At 39.1% G+C, this 20988-nt stretch overlaps 3 protein-coding genes across 5 annotated transcripts; 1 reads left to right on the top strand and 2 right to left on the bottom strand.

Moving 5' to 3' along the window:
* Positions 1–25: 25 nt before the first annotated feature.
* tcta (T cell leukemia translocation altered) lies at positions 26–744 on the top strand. Its single transcript, XM_057846774.1, has 3 exons — positions 26–359; positions 436–487; positions 552–744. The coding sequence occupies exons 1-3, from the start codon at positions 146–148 to the stop codon at positions 592–594; spliced, it is 309 nt and encodes a 102-aa protein (XP_057702757.1). The 5' UTR covers positions 26–145; the 3' UTR covers positions 595–744.
* On the bottom strand, positions 578–12163 carry glyctk (glycerate kinase). Of its 3 annotated transcripts, none has more exons than XM_057846772.1 (6): positions 11677–12163; positions 8952–9011; positions 8223–8513; positions 5754–5905; positions 5502–5677; positions 578–2139 (listed from the first exon to the last, which is right to left on the bottom strand). In XM_057846772.1, the coding sequence occupies exons 2-6, from the start codon at positions 8954–8956 to the stop codon at positions 1288–1290; spliced, it is 1476 nt and encodes a 491-aa protein (XP_057702755.1). In that variant the 5' UTR covers positions 8957–9011; positions 11677–12163; the 3' UTR covers positions 578–1287. The 3 variants fall into 3 exon arrangements, with proteins under 3 accessions (XP_057702755.1, XP_057702754.1, XP_057702753.1); XM_057846770.1 differs by having other exon boundaries at positions 581–2139; positions 8223–8575; XM_057846771.1 differs by lacking the exons at positions 8952–9011; positions 11677–12163 and adding an exon at positions 8831–8866 and having other exon boundaries at positions 579–2139; positions 8223–8575.
* Positions 12164–12308: 145 nt separating this feature from the next.
* Positions 12309–19542, bottom strand: LOC130922184 (PRELI domain containing protein 3B-like). The gene is made up of 6 exons (XM_057846773.1): positions 19377–19542; positions 17197–17365; positions 16773–16862; positions 15446–15516; positions 15265–15367; positions 12309–13433 (listed from the first exon to the last, which is right to left on the bottom strand). Exons 1-6 carry the CDS (start codon positions 19406–19408, stop codon positions 13314–13316), a joined length of 585 nt encoding a protein of 194 aa, XP_057702756.1. The 5' UTR covers positions 19409–19542; the 3' UTR covers positions 12309–13313.
* Positions 19543–20988: the final 1446 nt, after the last annotated feature.

Raw genomic sequence — 20988 nt, 5'->3', positions numbered from 1 at the left:
TCACGTACATAACGGAGGGGAGGGTTGCAAGACTTGCGTCACTTCCGTAATGAGATTTCGCTACGGTGTTTGTTTCACAGAGTGAGCGATGTTTTGCAAAAGGATTTCCGCTGAATATTCGACAAACGCTGGAAAATAAACGGGCATGATGGAGGAACCATGGGATTTTGAGATTCTGTCCCGCATTGCCGACGGCTGCTTGTCGTTCCTGTCCGAATTCGTGGAGGACTGGCTCGCCAACGACATGAGGGTCTCCATATTCAAAATCCTCCTCAGCTGGTTAATTTTCAGTCTTCTAGCTATTCACTTCGCTTGGAAGGTTTACGGAAACACCGTAAACGATATGTATTATCGACAGGGTGAGTTCTTTTCCTCCTGCACATGTATCGTCGATTTATTCGTAGCGATGTTTAGGTGACTTGTTGTGGCGTTCAGGGAGCGGCCAGAACGGGGGTACACCTGACACAACACCTGGCCTGGGTAGATGGTAGGTATCCGCTGACTATTACGGCAACTGTTGTTATTTTTGAGTATTGTCATTGTGTTTGTAGGGGGAGCTCAGCGGGGGAACCATTCAAATCTCATAGAGATTAGTTTGACGGCTCGGAGATGAGTTCTAGAAAGTTCCAGGGACTACGAAATCACGTTAAAACTCAGACTTTATTAATAGGAATTTATCATTACTCTATATATAAGCTGTACAGTTGACTGGAAAACACCATTGTAAATACACAATTTATATTACCTCTGTCTCTGTGATTATTTAACATTATGAAGTACTTACTCACTGTGGTTGTTTCTAGAAAATTGTGTAGAATCTGTTGTAAATTTAAAGTACCATGTCAGAAATATTTAGCTCTTCATACATGATATATCATTATTATTATTACTGGTTTTATTATGTCTGGATTACTGTAGAACACAAATGACTTGTTTCATTTGACTGTGAATATCAATTAAGAGTAGCTTTAAACAGCTCAAAGACACTTTTTTTTAATGATTTGTCAAAGGGCTGCTTGTTATGAGATCTCTACACCTGCATCTTGAGTCAAAGAAAAATATTACAATGACAGTTCATATGTCAAAAACCTCTTAAATCGAGTCACTCATTGCTCAAAGCACCACTGTTATTGGTATTTTTTGGATGCAAATCAGAACCATAAACATCCACTTAACTTTACCCTTTTTTTTCATGAGTCTTTTTATTTTTAGGGGTAATATAATTAAATGACTAAACCTCACAAATAGAGCTTACTGTAGTGGATTCATTAAGTTATGTAATCGGTGTTATTTTGCGCCTTGCGGAATAAGAAGAACATGCACATCCATGACATTGGTGCATGTTAGGCCTGGTACAAGTAAGTTGCGTCCACCAGAGAGACGTTTAAAAAAAGTAAAAGAATCATTGTTCTTCAGGAAGCTGAGCGTGTCCAGCTTTTGTTTTTGGGCGTCTTCGTACAAGCTCGCGTCAGTGACTGCCCCCGCCGCTTCGGTTGGCCCGTCCTGGCCGTCGGTTCCTCCGCTCAGGAAGACTGGACTGTCCGGCGGGGGTCGTGAGCCCCTCAGTTCCAGCCCTACTCTCATAGCAAGCTCCTGGTTGCGTCCGCCACGGCCTTTCCCCGTAAGTTCCACGGTGGGCTCCCCCCCAGCCAACACGCAAGTGACGCCGCGTCCCTGCTCCAAACTCTGCATCACCCGATGGAGGTCCTTGCTCTCCACCCCGACCTCCGGCCCGAGCTTCAGCATCTTGACGGTGAGCTCGGATGAAGCTTCCTTACCGAATTGGGCCAAGAGGCCGTAAAGACGAGATACCGACCTCACATCGCCGCACACTCCCGGCGAGAGCACGATCGGGTGGAAACCCAGCTCAAGGGCCCGGCGGCTCGCGTGCTGGAGGGCGACACCGTTGGAGCCGATTACAGCGTTGAGAACATGGCTCGCCTCGTCCGTTTGGACTTCTTGTTGTGGACGAAGTCTACCGAGCACATCTTTCACTGAGGCGGGAGCAGAGTCCATCAAGCCATAGTGTTCGAGAACAGCCTGGACTTCTTGGCGACACACCGGACCCTGCACTGTGGCACCGCTTGCTATCAGGTCCAGCGGATCGCCAATCACATCTGATAGTATCAACGCCACCACCTGTCAAAAACAATATATGAATACACAACCACACAAAAGTGGGGAAAAAAAGAGTAACATTTTCACCATTTTTAAATGTTTTTTCCCAAAAAATCAAAAAATTCCAAATGTATTTCCATTTTTTTAATTATTAGTACAAGTAGTACTCTCTGAAACACTTCCAACTTTGTTTTTGTTGTACGCCCCCCACCCAAAAAAAAACGTGAAAAAATTTAAAATTCAATTTTAAACCCATTTAAAAAATGACTGTACAAGTGAAAATAAATTACAGTAAAAGCATGATTTTTTGGGGGGTGAAAATATAATGAAACTCGAAAGCAATTTTAAAAAAGCATTAACAGTGCTGGCCAAAGGTATTGGCACTCCTGCAATTCTGTCAGATAATGCTCAAGTTCTCCCAGAAAATGATTGCATTTACAAATGCTTTGGTAGTAATATCTTTGTTGATTCTGATTGCATTGAAAAAACACAAAGGAGAATGAAAAAAAAAATTAATCATCATTTTACACAAAACTCCAAAAATGGGCCGGACAAAAGTATTGGCACCCTCAGCCTAATACGTTGTAGCACAACCTTTAGACAAAATAACTGCGAACAATTGGTTTTGGTATCAAGCAAGGAGTTTCTTAAAATTCTCAGCTGGAATTTTAGCCCATTCTTCTTTGGGCAACTGCTCCAGGTCTCTGAGATATGAAGGGGTGCCTTCTCCAAACTGCCGTTTTCACAGGTGTTCTATGGGATTCAGGTCTGGACTCATTGCTGGCCACTTAAGAGGTCTCCAGTGCTTTCTCTCAAACCATTTTCTAGCTCTTTTTGAAGTGTGTTTTGGGTCATTGTCCTGCTGGAAGACCCATGACCTCTGAGGGAGACCCGGCTTTCTCACAATGGGCGCCCTCCGTTATGCTGCAAAATTTGTTGGTCGTCTTTAGACTTCATAATGCCATGCACACGGTCAAGCACAGAGGCAGCCAAGCAACCCCAAAACATCAGGGAACCTCCGCCATGTTTGACTGTGGGGACCGTGTTCTTTTCATTGAAGGCCTCGTTTTTTTTTTTCCCCCCTGTAAATACTATGTTGATGCCTTTTCCCAAAAATCTCAGCTTTTGTCTCATCTGGCCAGAGAACATTCTTCCAAAACGTTTTTGGCTTTCTCAGGGAAGTTTTGGTAAACTCCAGCCTGACTTTTTTTGTCTCTGGGTCAAAAGTGGGGTCTTCCTGGGTATCCTACCAGAGAGTCTCTTTTCATTCTGACACCGACAGATAGTATGGGTTGACGCTGTTGTACCCTCGGACTGCAGGAAAGCTTGAACCTGTTTGGATGTTAGTCGAGGTTCTTTGTCCACCATCCGCACAATCGCTAGTTGAAATGTGTCGTCAATTTTTCTTTTCCGTCCACTTCTTGGGAGGTTAGCCACAGTGCCATGGGCTTAACATTTATTGATGACACTGCGCACAATAGACACAGGAACATTCAGGTCTTTAGAGATGGACTTGTAGCCTCGAGATTGCCCATGCTTCCTCACAATTTTGCTTCTCAAGTCCTCAGACAGTTCTTTTGTCTTCTTTTTTCCATGCTCAATGTGGTACACACAGGACAAACGTTGAATCAACTTTAATCCATTTTAACTGGCTGCACGTGTGATTTAGTTATTGCCACCACCAGTTTTGGCCACAGGTAAGTAACAGGTGCTGTTAATTACACAAATTAGAGAAGCATCACATGATTTTTCAAAGGGTGCTAATACTTTTGTCCGGACCATTTTTTAGTTTTGTGTAAAATGATAATGATCCCCCCCCCCCCCCCCATTCTCTTTTGTGTTTTTTTTCATTGCAAGCAAACTAAATGAAGATATTACTACCAATGCATTGTAATTGCAATCATTTTCTGGGGAAAAAATTAGCATTATCTGACAGAATTGCATGGGTGCCAATTAGGGTTGTTCCGATCATGTTTTTTTGCTCCCGATCCGATCCCGATCGTTTTAGTTTGAGTATCTGCCGATCACGATATTTCCCGATCCGATTGCTTTTTTTTGCTCCGGATTCAATTCCAATCATTCCGGATAATTTTTCCCGATCATATACATTTTGGCAATGCGTTAAGAAAAAATGAATAAAACTGGGGTGAATATATACAATCAACATACAGTTCATAAGTACTGTATTTGTTTATTATGAAAATAAATCCTCAAGATGGCATTTACATTATTAACATTCTTTCTGTGAGAGGGATCCACGGATAGAAAGAATTGTCATTCTTAAAGGATAAATGTGACTTTGTATATTGTGACTAAATATTGCCACCTAGTGTATTTGTTGGGCTTTCAGTAAATGATACTGTAACCATTTAACTTCTGCACAAATGCATGATGGGAAGTGCAACCATGACTGTGTGTTGTGGTACCAATTGATATATCTTCTCTGCGTTGGGAAATTACATAGGGCGTCAAGAAAAAGATCAACTACAACCTTTCTTCCCCACATTGCTTCCCACGATTATTCTAATCGTTGGGAGAGGAATAGTAAGGCTTTAGCCATTAAATAAAGGCTCCAAAGGCTGTCAAAATCCACTCTACTCATTTTACGCTGCCGTTTAGCTCTATATACTGTATGGGTTAAACGGCGCCATTATAGATTGAACGCGACAATGCGTGAGTGGGTCGTGCAGCGCATGCGTTAATTGCATTAAATATTGTAACGTGGTAAATGTAAAAAATATTCATTCTCGCCATTAACGCGATAAATTTGATAACCCTACCTTAAGCTTAAACTAAAGACTCTAGAAGAGTGTAAACACATTGTCTGTAACGGTAAATACATTTAGAAAACGATTTAATTAAAAAAATATATATATATAAATATATATATATATATATATATTTTTTTTTTTTTTTAAAAAGGCATGTCCGATATTTTTTTGCCGATTCCGTCATATTTTACCGAATAATTTACAATAACTGATCCTTAAAATAGAAACATCTCAATTTTATTTTTTTAATGTAAACACACCCGTTTTACTGATTTTTTTTTTAAAAATTAATTTTAGCCAAGCTTTAATAAAGTTCTATGTATTTTTTTTCCCATTTAAAATCTACAATTGTTTTTTTGACAAGACAAACCCTCACACAAATTAAAAGCAGTTACAGTTTCTGCAAAATAGTCATATCAAAATATTTCTTTATTGTCTTAACTATGGCCAACTAAATCATCATGCTTTTCATTGGACCATCAAGAATGTTTTTATTGTCCATGTGTGAACACAGCCTAAAAGCATGATGCTACAATAAGTGACAATACATTTATTTGCTTTGGAATATAACATTTTAAATCACATTTTTCCAAAATTCAAAGTGTATATTACCTGAGCAGGGTGTGCACACCGAGCAAGTCCTCCGCCCTTTAAGACAGATAAGGCGCGCCGCACTGTGTTCAGCTCCTGAATAGTGGCTCCGGCAGCTGCCAGCTTGCGGGTGACGTCCAGTTTCTCTTGCAGGGTTATTGGCGCGATGGGTGCGGGTAGTAATGCAGAGCCGCCACCTGAATGCGGCCATCACACCAACAAAGATTTATCAATCTATTGCCTGCTATTGGGAGTGAATGAGTTCAAGTGTACCTGAAATCAGCACGAGAAGCAGGTCTTTCGCCGTTAAGGTGTTAGCAAGCCGAGCGATACTTTCTGCTGCCTTCTGCGAGTCGGAGTCAGGCAGGTTGTGTTGGGCGCCCTCCATGACTCGTATTCGGCTATTTTCTTTTAACAGCAGGTGGCTGCAGCGATAAATATTACAATCACAAATTTTCCAGAATCCTACTTTTTTTTTCTTAAAGTGATGTGAATTTTAATCACAAAATTATTACCACACTTATTTCTTATTGTAATACAACTTATGCTGCCTTCATGTGGTGTCGTAATTATGGTAAATACTACTTGTTGAGTCAAAAGTTGCATGTGAACGAGCTATGAAGTCATATTTTCTACTGGAGAACTGAGATTTTATTATGATGCCAGTTTCCAAGATGGGATGACCTTTTATTTTCAAAATGACAGTGTTAACTTGAAGTTGTGAATGGTAAGAAACTATAATTTTTTAAAAAGCAGATTCATCTTTAATTTGCATGTTTGTTTTTTACACCAGGTCACTAATGTAATGTACACATTTTAAAAACTCATTGTAACTAAGTGTTTACGATTAATTTTAGTTTTGCATAGCGAAAGAGACATGGGTGAGTACTAGGCATGTGCCGGTTTGATATTCTGACGGTATGATAACCTTAAGCCAAAATATCACGGTTCCACGGTATTGCAATTACAGCTCTAAAATGTGTTATTTGGGTTTTTAAAAAAAAGTTTTTCCATTGAACATTTATTTTTCAAAACATATGAGCAAATTGGAACAAAATAATGTCAAGTTTAATTAAGAAACAAAAACATTTTCTAAATAAAATAAGTGCAGTCCTTTCAGTGAGCCTAAACCCACAGCCACAGCTCAACATTATTACTGTCAGAACAAAAATAATGTAATTATTTTCCATAAAAAGCATGTGTGTATGACGCGTATCATGTTTACATTAGACACACACTCGCTTTCTCAACACAAACAGTTGGCAGAGAGAGAAAAACACCATGTTTTACAACCACTAGACACACTAAACACACTGGAGTTAACTCTTGTAACTGGTGGGAAAAGTTCACGACAGTGTTTACTAGCCCTTAATTTGATATACAGTAAATGTGAAATCATATTGGAGGTATTGCCTCCTCGGCAGCCACCCACAGCAAACATGTTTTACATGTCTGTTGGCCCTCCTCCTCTAAGCTGCGGCCGTCTGTAATTTTTCTGTAGCCGATGTATTCCCGTACCAGCGGTTTTGTTTTCTTCGATAGGGGAAAAAGTTCAGGAGTTTCACCTCCTCCAGCCATTATGTAGCACAGCTGACTCACAGAAACTGAGCAACAACCGTTGGGGGAGTGTTGAGCCTTACAGCTGCAAGCGACGGATTTGTCCATGCATTTTTGGGACATAAAAAAATAGCTAATCCCTGAGGGACAGTATGATGGAAAATTTTTGCGGTTTTGAAACCTTGATGTTTTCATACCACAGAATATCTTGAAATCGGTAATCGGCACATGTCTAGTAAGCACTTAATCAGTCTGAATGAACTACTTACGTAAATGTTTTTGTTTAGAGTATAAGCCAATGACAGCATGCCATATTTTGTTTTTTTGCTACGACAACAAAGGCACATGAATAGGATGCACTCATAATTACCAATTAGCAAGTGGTAAGCATCATTTTTCCGAGGGAATGTGAAGACAGCAATAGTTCCTTTAAAACTAGAACTTATTTTTAGCTTTGAAACATTTTTTAACTTTATTCTATTAATACGGGAATTGTCAAAAAAACAAAATTACAACATATGATAGCATTCTAGAATTTTTTTTTTTTTTTTTTTTTTTTTTTTTTATCTTGAAGAAAATGTATTTCTCCCCCCCCCCCCCCCCCCCCCCCCCCCCCCAGAAAATTTTAGGACTCCTTTCTAGTATTATTACATCTTAACTCTTTTAAAATGATGACTTCTAGTAATAATAATACTTTCTTCACAAAATCATGACTTATCCCCTGTAGCATTCCAGTATCAACTCTTCCCTTTAAAAAAAACATTTTACTTACTTTAAAAACATTCCCATCATTTTATGTTTAAATTCTCATTAAATTCAACTTCTTTCAACCAATAGTGAAAAAAAAGTATTTCTGTCATAGAATCTTAAGGAAACTCATATTCTGACCCTATTCTTATCCTTTCATTATTTTACAACATTATTCATGTAATCTAATGATACTATTGTAGAACAATTACTTCAAATAAACCTGGACAGAAACAATCTTGCTAATTATAGTGTGGTTATTCCCATAAAACCATTATTATTCCCATAAAACCATTACCACATTATTGTTACTTAATTCTCACAAATTAATCTGTGGCGTTCACACATTATTCAAATCAGACTTTTGACTTTGTTCCTACTGTATTTTTGCAAGTTGCCATGAAAGTAATCATTTTCTATCTTGCTGATTTTGCTTACTGTTTTCCATGCTCCCGCAACGTCTGCTGAATGCCATGTGGCACACTGATAACTCCGTCAACCAAGTGTTCTCCCACAATCCTCTCCGCCTCCGTAGCCATGCCCAGCACCGCCTTCCCGAAGCCAACTACGTGCACGTTGTTTTCCATCTTGAACTTGCGATCGGCACCGACGACCTCCACGCTGTCGCCTTGTCGCACCAAACTCTGCCGGACGACGATGTCGGGCTGCACGGCTTCCACTGCAGCTGCAAACACCTCGCGTGCCCCAAAGTCGAGTGACATTTTCCTCCTTCCAAAGAGAGGCAGGTACGGTTGAGGTCGGATCAGGGAGAGAAATCGTGCCATCTATGCCTTGAGGATTTTCATATAGAACATGACAAAGATAAAGAATTAGACATTGAACTGATAATGAAGCAAGAGTTAAAAGAATGAAAAACATTTAACTAAATTGCTGCCACTGTCATCCAATCCATTTTGACTGAAGGGTTTGGCAGTGATTATTCACTGCCAACTCTCCCAGTTCAACTGGATTGGACATCTATTGCTGTCAATTGTACTGGAACAGAATCATTCAATGCCATGTGGAAGCTTCCTGCTGAGACTCACCTGCGAAAATGTTCAAACACAAGCTTTGTCAGTGTGTTCCAGCTTAGCTAATGTTTCAAAAGTCACAGTGAAGACTAAAAAAACTCTTGCGTATCGTGTTTAATCATTGACTTGGACTCACCACATGACCCGACAGCATTATCCCTGCGCTTGCCTTGCACGCATCTCTTCATTTGTCCCACTGCAAAGTACACACAACATACACTCCTGCTAGTTTTTTTTCTATAGCAAGAAAAAAAAAAAACGACATTTGAATAAAGGCTTTCTATCACTGGAAGTCCCGGGGTTTTTGGGCTATAAAGAAAGACCAGAAGGGCGTCAGATGACCCCAATACCAAACTGGCTACTTGGCTTTGTCAAACAATAAACTACTCAAACAAGCAATCAAGCAGACAACCCCCCTACACACTCCTGTGGAGTCGCTGCCTAGGTGTAAAGGGGGGCGTTTCACTCTGGATAGCTGCAATTAGCAACTTGAATATTTGCAAATCCAGGGCTCGCTTGGCTTTGTCAAACACGGAGGAACACGGAGATGGACAGTTGCCCTGTTCTACAATATGATTGACATGGCAGAGCACTGAATGCATATGTGTTGTATCAGGCATGCACAGGTGGACTTCTGGTGGGTCTTGCAAAGGAATTGGCTCACTCCTATATGGGCGCAAAGAAGGCGCAGAAGGAAAAATTGCTTCGGCAACAGCCTCCAACACCTAGGCCCGGGAAAATGGTGAAATGTCATGTGTCACCACATAAAAAATGCTTTGTTTTTTTATTACACCATCCCTTGTATAAAGTTTCTTTTGATGTCTTTTTTTCACGTGCTTTTCTTTTTTGTGCAAAAAATGACTTGTGTTGTGCATCATCAGCCATTCATCATCAGCAATATGACAATTGTAGCTCCATACATAAAAGAAACAGTGCAACTAAATATTCAGAGAGATTGAGACAGCTGTTCTTTCTCAATGCTGTAATGTCAGATAGTCCTCCGCAACAAATCCCCAGCAAAAAAAAGTGTCTGATATCTTGCCAATTTTTTCAAGTCGTGCACAATTCGATCACATCAGACAACCATACTGAGCAGTTACCAAACACTAAAACATACAGTAAAAAGGTTGTCCGCCCGATTGCCTGCTTGAGTGGTCCACTGTCCGACAAAGCCAAGGCAGCCCTACCCTGCAAACACTCAAGATGCTAATTGGAGCCATCCAACCCTGTGGTTTTGCGAGTGTGAATGGGAATGACTAATGAGGACCTAAACCCTTACAAAAGTTGTGCTGATTAGAGTCAGATGACCCTTCTCTGGTAACAAAAGTGATTTGCATCAACTGATCCATCATTGGTAGTTGTAGTCTAAGAGACCAGGACAGTAACACCCCGAGAAGTTTTTTGCATTGAAGTTGTTTATCTAGTAATGTTTGATTCAGAAGAGCAGGTGTGACTTTACAATTATTGATATAGTCTGCGATGACGCACAGTTATTTCAGCTCAAGGCACATGCAAAAGACAGCCCAAATGTATTACTAAATTGTGATATGATATTAATGGAAATCCTTTAATCATGATTATTCGGTAAAGTAGAGCTGTAATTTCAATATTTTAACAATCCTAAACTAATTTATTTTCCTAATGAATCATTTGAAATGATTTTTTAACATTTTAATGACGCCTTATTTTGCACATTGAGATCTAAGAGGCAGAGAAAGGCGAGTGGACGCAGGCGTTCATTGGACAGCGCCGTTTATTGGCATAAGCTTCGGCAAATCCTTCACAACAAACGTAAGTATTATAGTGAAAATACATCTAATATAATAAACATATCTCTCAAAAAAATAATGTTCACAAAAATAAAAGCGCTTCAATCTGTATTAATGACGCCCTATTCTCACACGATTAAAAAACAATGCAAAGAGAACTGGCATTCACAATCAAGATATGCAAAATACACATAAAACTTACTCAGACTTTGGTAAAACTCTAAACATTTTAGCAACTCGTTTAGCGCCACAATACATTGGATGTCAATATTTAGTCACAATATACAAACTATGATGCTGAGAGCCATTATCATGAGACTTGTATGTTTGGAAGACCACACGCAAATGAACATAAGGTACAATGAACCCGGAAACTACGGCGTCAGTCTAGGGACAAAACGCGCTCGTTGGCTTGATCTCTAATTAATTTAAAACAAGCCATTGAGACCATGTGGTGTATTTAAATCACTACCTTAGATAGTTAGTGTGACACTGTTGAAGAATGGCAAGGAGCCCATGTGACGTTACCTTCTGCGACGTCAACAACAATGGCGAGCAATTTATTTTTTGATTCAAAATTTTACACATTTTATTAAAACGAAAACATTAAGAGGGGTTTTAATATTAAATTATTAAAACTCGTACTAACATTTATCTTTTAAGAACTACATGTCTTTCTATCCGTGGTACCCTTGTAAAAATCTCTAATGTAAATAGGCTCCGCCACTACTCCGGTTTTCGATTTTCGCGGTGGGGGAGACGGTCCCCATTATCCGTGAAAAACAAGGCATCACTGTATATTATTTTTAAACAGATTTCGCGGTGGGGGAGACGGTCCCCATTATCCGTGAAAAACGAGGCATCACTGTATATTATTTTTAAACAGAGGCTTCAGGAGGAAAAATGTCATATACTCTATTTTCATCAATTATTCCGCCAAATATATTTACTGTTACCGGTTTTCACGACGTCAATTCTCCACGTTTGACGACCTGCCAGTTACCAAGGTAACCTCAAGGAAGCCGTCCCCACGAATGGTTTACATTCAACCATTTTCGTCATTGTAATTCTCGTATCGTAGTTGCTCATTACCTCAGTCTTCTTGGATCCAACTCCGTAGTTATTTTGCTCTGTAATTTAAGGTAAACGTGGAGTGGCATTATTTAGAAGTTAACTCGAAAACATCGAACTAATCTTCAAATTGCGGCAAATCAAAACAACCCACTTGTTTCTTGAGTTAGATTAGGTTAGTAAAGCAGCGCAGGGGCGCATTATCGCTCCCTGCTGGCGTTGAGTGGAACATACAAGCGAGAAAAGCTAACACTGAACTGAACTTTATGTAAATTTTATCGTGTTGAAAGCAATAATAAGAGACGAAACTCAGCTATATGTAGTAACTGGCACGAATTAAGACAACTTCAGTAGCCATGTTAAGTGGAAACTAAGAGAAATTTAAGACTTTTGATTTGGCCCTATGGGGATCTATGGAAAGTAGGGAATGGATGATTGGATACTTATATTGCAGTAATATTTATGCCATACAATATGAAATATATATAAAAGTAGTGAATAGTGACAACAGTGTGGACTTTCAAAGCCCTTGTAAGAGTTTACTTACTCATTTCAAGGATAATTCATTAAAAGTTTTAATAATTGAGGCCAAGTCTGCATTTAAAACATGCAATTCCTTATACAATTTAACATAAAAGGAGTTCACAAGAACATTTACAAAGTCACCAAAATAATTTTATTAGATGAGCACAGTATTGGAGTTGGCATGACCACTTATTTTACAGAGGCACAAGTTACAATTTCCAACTCACTGCATTTAAAAGTCTGCGTTCTGAGTAAATGTTATACATTCAAATTAAAACAAAAATTCCACCAATGTTCCATTGTCACAGGATGGAAAACTTTGTGAGTTCATCTCTGTCAGCTCCTAAATGTGCAGTGCCTTAGTAGGAAGTGCAAAAGAAGAGAATGATGGCAGCCTTCTTATGCATGGAAGCACAGTAATTAGCCACCCATAATTGACTTCATCAAAACACACACGTCCCAACTTGATCCCTTCGTACAACTTAAATACATGACTATTAAATAACACCTAATAATTTACAAGCTTATTAACGTACTCTAGTACAGAATGTTATCAATGAGGTCTCAGAGTAGTGTTGAGGTATCTCAACACGGCAAAAAATAAAAATGTCTGCCATTGAATGTGTCCTCAAACACGAGGAAAAAAAAAACACTTCAATGCAACTATTCTTATATAGGAAGCTACTTCATCCAGTGAACCGTTTCCTTGTGTAGATGCTTTTGTAACCCTGTGACAATGCATCTCTTTGTGCGCTCAACTGTTTTTCATGCCACAATTGGCACGTGCCATATTACATTGCCATATACACTGTTGTTGGCTGCGCTGCTTCAGGCTTTATTTACACTCCAGGTCCAAGTGCGCGCTTCTGATTAAATGCCTTTTTTTTTTCGTCTTTAAAAATGATCACTTAACAATGCAGTACAAATCCAGGTTTTGGCAAGCACCCCCCCCCCCCCCCCATGTCCACAATTCCCTGAGTGGCCACCTCCAGCCCCTGAGACTCCACCAAAGCCTGCTGCTTCAATACAAGTTACAAGTCCATTTTGACCCAGCTGTACCACAAAAGCAGTACCAGGCTGTGTCAGTATCACCAGGGCGAGGGACGCTTTGCTAGAAAAATGGGAAGCGGAGGTCATTTGTCAGTGATGGTAGCAGCTGCCATGGGGGTGCGTATGGTTCCACGTGCCGTCGCTGCTAGTTCCTCAATTTCAGTGTTGAGCCGCCGAATCACCCACTCCACGGCTTCACGGCCCTGGATGGAATGATAAAAAAAGTGGCAAACTTATTTCTCTCGTTTTCATAATCCAAAGAGCGTTAAAATAATCCAAGGCTCTATATAAAACGTGTCACATTCATTTTTGTCGCTGGCCACATCCGAGTAATGGTTTGACTGCAAACCCATAAAATATTTTTTTTTTCCAGTCACCTCAAACAACTCCATATACACAACAAATTGAATGATACCTGGTTGTATAACAAGAAGCCAGTACAAACCTGTTATTTGTAACCAAAAAAAACGCTTGAAATATCTCAATGTTTTCAAAACGGACAACAATCTGTAATTTGGTTACTTTAGCAAGAAACATAATTTGTTTTTACCGGCCACACAAAAAGACATGAAGCCCAGATCTGGCCTCCGGGCCTTGAGTTTGACACCCGTACTCTAAATTGTATTGACTGTCACGTTTAATGAACAACTAATCGATTATCCAATTAGTAGCAAACTATTTTGATCATGGATTATTGTCTATAGACTTGGTTTACTTGTCCAAATCCTTTTTTAAAATCTTTTAAAAGTAAATATTTTCTCATTTCTGTAGTTCTCCATTAAAAATTTTTTTTTTTAATTACCATAATTTCCGGACTATAAACCGCTACTTTTTTCGTTCATTTTGAATCCTGCGGCTTATAGTCCAGTGTGGCTTATTTGTTGATTTATTTGCGTTAACAGGCAACACATGCCTCCTAGCATGCATTGCAGCACTCTAGATGGAAGTAACAATCAAAATTCATGTTCTCTGCTAATTTTTTATTCATTTACTGTTCCAGTTGTTTCGTTAATTGCTTGTTATGGTATTTGGTAACACTTTATTTGAACCGGCGTCATAAGACTGTCGTAAGACCATCATAATTATGATATGACACTATCATGGGCATTACTGAATGCTTATGACAGGTGTCATTAAGCGTCGTCCCGCAAATTATGTTACCAACTCCATTTATGTCCAGCTCAGATCTTTCCATTCAAAAGTGAGATCATTTGCTGAATAAAACTGACTGATAACTGTAAATAAATGATAATTATAAGCATTCGGTAATGCTCATGACAGTGTCATGTCATAATTATTTCTAATTGTCTAATGACAGCCTTATGGCACCACTGTCAAATAAAGTGTTACCAAACACTGTAACTATCAATTAATTAAACAACAGGAACAGTAATTGAATAAATAAATAGCACAGAACTTGAATTTTGATTGTTATTTACATGTGTTGCGCTGCAGTGCATGCTAGGAGGCATGTTGGACAACAACAGTGTTGACAGCAGGTGGCATAAAAGGTTGACTGTCTCCCCCAAGGGAGCAGTGATGGCCAAATGAAGCTTCTTGAAGCAATGAAGCTTTGCAGCCAATTGGTTAAAAGCTTCATGGTGGTTCATTTGGTGTTCTGACCGTCATATGATGCCGCTGTCTAATGAAGTGTTACCGGCTAATATCATTTGGTGTAAATATCCCATAATACAGTGAGGACAGGGCTTATAATCCAGTGCGGCTTTTCTATGAACAAATGCCGTTTTCGTGTCACATTTGATGAGTGGCGGCTTATAGTCAGGTGCGCCTTATAATGCGAAAATTACAGTATTTTTGACGGAGTGATTTGCAAACCTCTGTGTAAATCTACGTGTAATGGTACACTTACATATTTAAATACTATTCAGTCCAACTTTTCTAAGAGCGTTCCAGTGCACAATAAACAAGGTGATTTATTTTTGAGCCCATTAGTTCACTCAGTGATTAGTCACCTATCAAAATAATTGTTTAAGGCACTGACCAGACTAGTGTGCAGTGTTGTCAATCTCCTACCTTTCCTGCATTGACCGAGATGCTGCTTGCTAGAAGGCCCTCGAGGTAACTGCTCAAACTTACGCCTTTTACAGAAATAATAGCTTCTTGTGTGAGGATTGTTCTATGGGGAGAAATGAAAAAATACAACTCATGAATTGTCAGGCTTGTACACTGGATGGGTTTTCTTCTATGAACTTACTTTTTAGAATCATCAGGGTGAGGTTTATACGTTAACTTTTCATCCACAGACACCAAATTGGTAAAAGTAATCTACAGCGTGGGGAGAAAGAAAAAGGACATTGGCAGACGGGTCTTCAAAGAGTTAAGTATAAGTACATTCCATTGCAAAACAAGCCAATTTTAATTCCACCAAAGGTCTACAAGAAGAGAATCTACAGCAGAATTGTGTATTAGAAACTAGGAATGTCCCAATCGTATATTTCTGCACCCGGGTCAGAGTCACCTGATTTTGAGAATGGGATTATACAGAGTCCCAATCAGATACAGAATTAGTTTTTTTTGGTTTTTTTAATTGGAAAAAAAGTTCCAAACATGTTCCTCTTTACAGTACTGGCTCCTCCACTTTTTCCAGGAGTGTTGCGGAATAGAAAACAAATATTTTTCTCTCTTTTGGCAATGACATTATATTTCTTGATGATTTTGTTACTTTTTAGCCCTTAAAAAGTAAAAAAAAAAAATACATGGCGGAAAACACAGACAAGGCTGAAAAAGCCGTTTCTGCTCTTTAAAAAAAAATTTATTCACTGGCATATTTTAAACTTTTAAACAAATTACGTCACAATGAAAAAAATAGTGTCTGTAAATAGGTCACGGATATCTACCTCATAACTATCTCTAAATTGTAATTTTTTGTTACTGTCGCATTTTCCCCGATATTTTAGATGATAAATAATCGATCCAAACAAAGAAATTTTTTTTTTTTTTTAATTTTTAAAAGAAAACTTTAAAAGGGTAAATATTTGAAAAAGAAAATCTCAACTACTCCTTGCTGTCTGCGATTTATGCATCGCGACCCTTGTTATATCACCATGTTTCACCCATAAAATTCCCCAAAAATCCGGCTGTGGCCATTCACAGCTGTGTCTTGACACTCTGTGATACATGCCAAATGGAGTTTTTGGATCGAAACAAGGTAAGTATGCGATAACATCTCGTTAAAATCGTGGCGTCTTTAATTCTGCTCTCGCATGCTCTCGCGTCCAGTTAGGGTTTTGCTGTTAAAAAAAAAATAAATAAATAATTTTTTTAGATGCCCTCCTGTTCAAAATTTTTCTTCCCCCAGAAAATTTAGATTTTAAGCTTTTCAATGATTTATTACACATGCATATGGGACAATTTTGAAATATGGCCGAATTGGGTTTCTCAGAGCGGAACTTCATGACACCTGGGTGTTTTGCGCCATATATATTTATAGGCCTAAATAATATTGGAAAAAATTAACATTGCGCTATTGATTTCCAACGCTCCACACTTACTTTTTTTTTTTCCATTGGTTAAGTACTCACATTTGTGGACTGAAGTTCAAGACTCTTCTTCTGCGGATCCACAACTGAGTGCTCCTGAATGTAAGTGCACGTCCGCGTGGTGCCAATAATCTGAGGACAAATGTGACAATAAAATCAACAGTCACAGAGCAGTCTGGATCACTGACAGGACACACTCATAGTCCTCAGTCCTTGGCAAGGTCACGAGAACCGCAACATAAGAGACGGGCCCCTAGGAATTTAGAGTTCTCGTGAGCTCTTAATTTAACTTGGAAAGTTACATCACATGCCGTCACGGGTTTCAGCACAGCCATAACAAAATTGGCACTCACAACTACTACACTCAACTCACTCAACTACTACACTCCAGTCAAAAAGCTGGTCCAACTTTTCTGTCCAAAGACAGGAAACGCATTGTGAGAGCTGTTGTCTTTTGGATACTCACAGACTTGACTATAGATGGTAGACCCCACTCGGTGCTGAGAAGTCTTTTGCTGTGAAGGCGGCCTTGCTTGTCAACTGTCCGGTCCAAAACGTCTACTCCGAACACGCTAGGATTCATTGGGTTGGGGTACTTTTGCATAGCAGCCTTGGTCACAGTTTCCCATGGGTGACTGTTGGAGAAAAAGTCAACAATAAACAACAATGGCAACACCAGTGTTGTTTTTGTCAATGACGACGATAACGAAAATATTTCGTCAACGAACAATTTTTTCATGACAATGACGAGACGATAACGTGCTAAAAACATGTATTGGGAGAATAAAACATAACGACATGAATGCCAGTTTTCGTCTGACAAGACGAGAACGAGACGAAAATGCCCAATACAGTAGTTTCCTTCACATGTTCACAATGTGACATTTTTATGTGTAGTCTGCATAGTAGCAGAGTCTAGTGCCACTCATGTGACATGCTAGGCCCCCCCCCCCGACTCACCAGTGTCGTTGCCAGTCACTCCAGCTTGCACACACGGTAAGATTTATTTTCTTATCTTGGCCAGGAAGAATATACAATGTTGTTTTAGCTTTTAAAGGTCTGTGCTGAGTGATCATCACACACTAAATGTAACTCGTAGCGTTAGCATAGCGTTCGCGTTAGCATTAGGCTAATTAGGCGAGCGTACTCTCATACTCTCGGACAACATTTTTTTTACAAACAGTTTGTAGCGTCCAGGTGGGTATATTTAATTGAAAATAATGTACTGTTTTCCTTTTGAGTGTGTATTATCACCAAGTTGGCTACAATATGTGCTCGTCCATCAATTTCATTCGAAATATGGTGGTACCTCTATATATGAAGTCAATTCGTTGCAGGACCTTGTTTGTAAGTCGAAATGGTCATATGTCGAGCAGGATTTTCCCATAAGAATACATTATAATTCCATTAATTCGTTTCACAGCCCGAAAACCTACACTAAATCCTTGATAAATACTGCTGGTACTATTACAAATGGCAATTACACATAGCAAAACAAATAAATTATAAATAAAAATCTGAATCATATGATCATCATCATCATAATAATTCCTGTAATAATGTAATGAATCGGGTTCTAAAGTGGCGGACGTTTTTGCTGAACCTGAACGCACCGCGTGGCTGATGTGACGATGAGATAGAATGCGGTCCTATTTTACTTTCTCTTTTAATGTTTTAATGTTTCTTTTCCTGTTGATTTTGGGTTACCGAACAGGAAGTGACCCAGGAATCTCCCAAATGAGTGGCAGTGACTCAAACTCAACAGGAAGTGACCTGTAAATGCCCTAAAATAAACAGAAAGTGACCTGTAAATGGCCTGAAAATTGGTATGTGACTGTCAATGCTCTGGTTTTGAATGAACAAACGTTTATTCGCCCCCCTCACCTCCCACCAGTCTAAATGGACTGGGTGTCGAGCGCCATCAATGGCAGCCATAGAGTTAACTAAACACTATTATCGTGGAAAATTTTCTGTATCAACTTGTTGATTCCTTTTTCTTTTTAAACACTGACACTTTTTTAAAACGATATCTCGATTCTTGGTAGGACCATCGATAACCTTTTGGAATACAAGGTATCACGATATACCACCATTTCGATATTTTGTCACACTCCTAATTAGGAATATGAGAGGGGTCCTTTAAAATAATCTCCTTTCAATTATATTTGGAACTAAAATTTTAAAAACGCAAATAAAGTGGGACAAAATGTCACAGACTGGATCCTCAGAGAATACGGGGCTAGACGAAGGTCAGTGTCTCGTTTCCCTGGAGACGCGTTTGGCTAATGGCGTCACAGCGCCAGAGAGGAAAAAGTAGGGGAAAGGTTACTCGACTGCACGGGTCGCTTACGCAACAAGAACACCACTGGCTACATTTAAATGCGCCTTTACAATACTTAACAATACGTCTGTTTAAGCGACTTAAAAAAATACCTACATGTCTCAATACTGACCGTTAAAACTAATTAAAATTACAAGAATAGATGTCGCTAGCATGTTAGCTATCAAACAAAGGGGTGGGGGTCTGTTCTGGCGCCTATCATCCAATACCCGGATGTTCCGTTTTATGTAAGCCGGTCACGATACAAGACAATGTCAAACGTAGCTTTTGCAATAAAACCGCAAGCAGAATTAGTTGAAACTTACTTGAATATGTGTTCAGATGTCCAAATCTTCATCGTACGGCGAGTTTGGGTTGGATTGATGGAGGGAATTCGCCGGGGTTATCCGTCACGCTGAAGCCGGTCGACGTGTGCGAGATGCCGGCGGGTTGAAGTCAAGACAACCGCAAGACCCTCCCCCTCTCCTTCCGATTCCCGTTCATGGGCTGTCATGTGATTGCGATGACGTACTTCCGGTTTTCAGCAGCATGCAACTACGCGCGTGACCGGCCTGCTGTCAGTCACTAACGGAGTGACATAACAGCAAGACAGCGTAAACTGCAATTCATATAATTATTCAGTTTTTTTGTTTTTTGTTTTGTTTTGTTGTTTTTTAAGGTAAATTGATTCAACGTTTTTCCCCTTCCTGAGGTCAGTCATTTATTCACTGCCAGTGACGGCAATAGACGTCCAATCCATTTGATTTGAGAGGGCTGCCAGTTAGATAGACAATTAATTAAAAAGGTTGTGTACCTACTTTTCATCTACCCTGTATTATGTAAAAACTATGCAATGTAATAATTTTATCCTCTGTGAATATTGTATCAATAACCTTCAATGTTACACAATTCTCCCCTATTGGAAGGTTGAAAGTTCTGTGCAACCTTGGAAGAACAAGGACAAAGTTTAGGCTGTTGACTGACATTCGGTATATCTAAGTATTTATGGACTGATGTTAACAGAAGGAATTTTCAGTAACTGTTACAACTCTTATTATACAGCAAAAAACAAAAAAGTGTTCTTGTAACAATGTGAGTTTTATTGTCGTAGTAAAATTACTTTATTTTCAAGACAATACCTGAATGCCGTAATGTGACAACTTTATTGTTGTAGTGGTACAACTGTTTGAGAAAATTGTAAAATAACAATCACTAATATGAATGAAAATAAATAATACATTACAAAAAATAAATTTTCACAACAGGATAACTTTTTTGAATATATGACTATTTTCATCTACGTTATGACTTAATCTTCAGAATAGAATTTTTCCACAAAATAATACAACAGTATTTTCTAAACAATACAACTTCAAATATCTATTCTCAGAGTGATACAACTTTTATTTAATGATATTTTGACTTTATTTTTGCAACATTACTGCTATTCTCAGAACATAATTTTTTTTGAACTACCGTAATTTTCGGACTATAAAGCGCACCTGACCTGACTAGCCGCCGCCCAACAAATTTGACATGAAAATGGCATTCGCTGTATTGTGGGATATTTACAACAAAAGATATTAACCGGTAAGACTCTGACAGCGGCGTCACAAGCCTGTCATCAATTTCCTCTCCACCCTAAACAGCCATATGTAACACCACATCACCCAATGTCCAATATTAATTTACATACAGCCTTCGCCGCTGCTGCTCCCTCACTCTGGAACTCACTCCCAAAACCCATCAGGAACTCGGACTCATTACAAAACTTCAAATCACTCCTAAAAACCCACCTGTTCAAACTAGCTTTTCCCACCTCTTAATTCTTAATTCTGTCTTTGTGATATGTTATGTAAAGCGTCTTTGAGTGTCCAAAAAAGCGCTATATAAGTTTGAGGTATTATTATTATTATTATTATACATGCAATATACTAT

Source organism: Corythoichthys intestinalis, chromosome 9 (assembly GCF_030265065.1).
Source record: "Corythoichthys intestinalis isolate RoL2023-P3 chromosome 9, ASM3026506v1, whole genome shotgun sequence".
Lineage (NCBI taxonomy): Eukaryota > Metazoa > Chordata > Actinopteri > Syngnathiformes > Syngnathidae > Corythoichthys > Corythoichthys intestinalis.
This window is presented reverse-complemented; position numbering and strand designations above follow the sequence as displayed.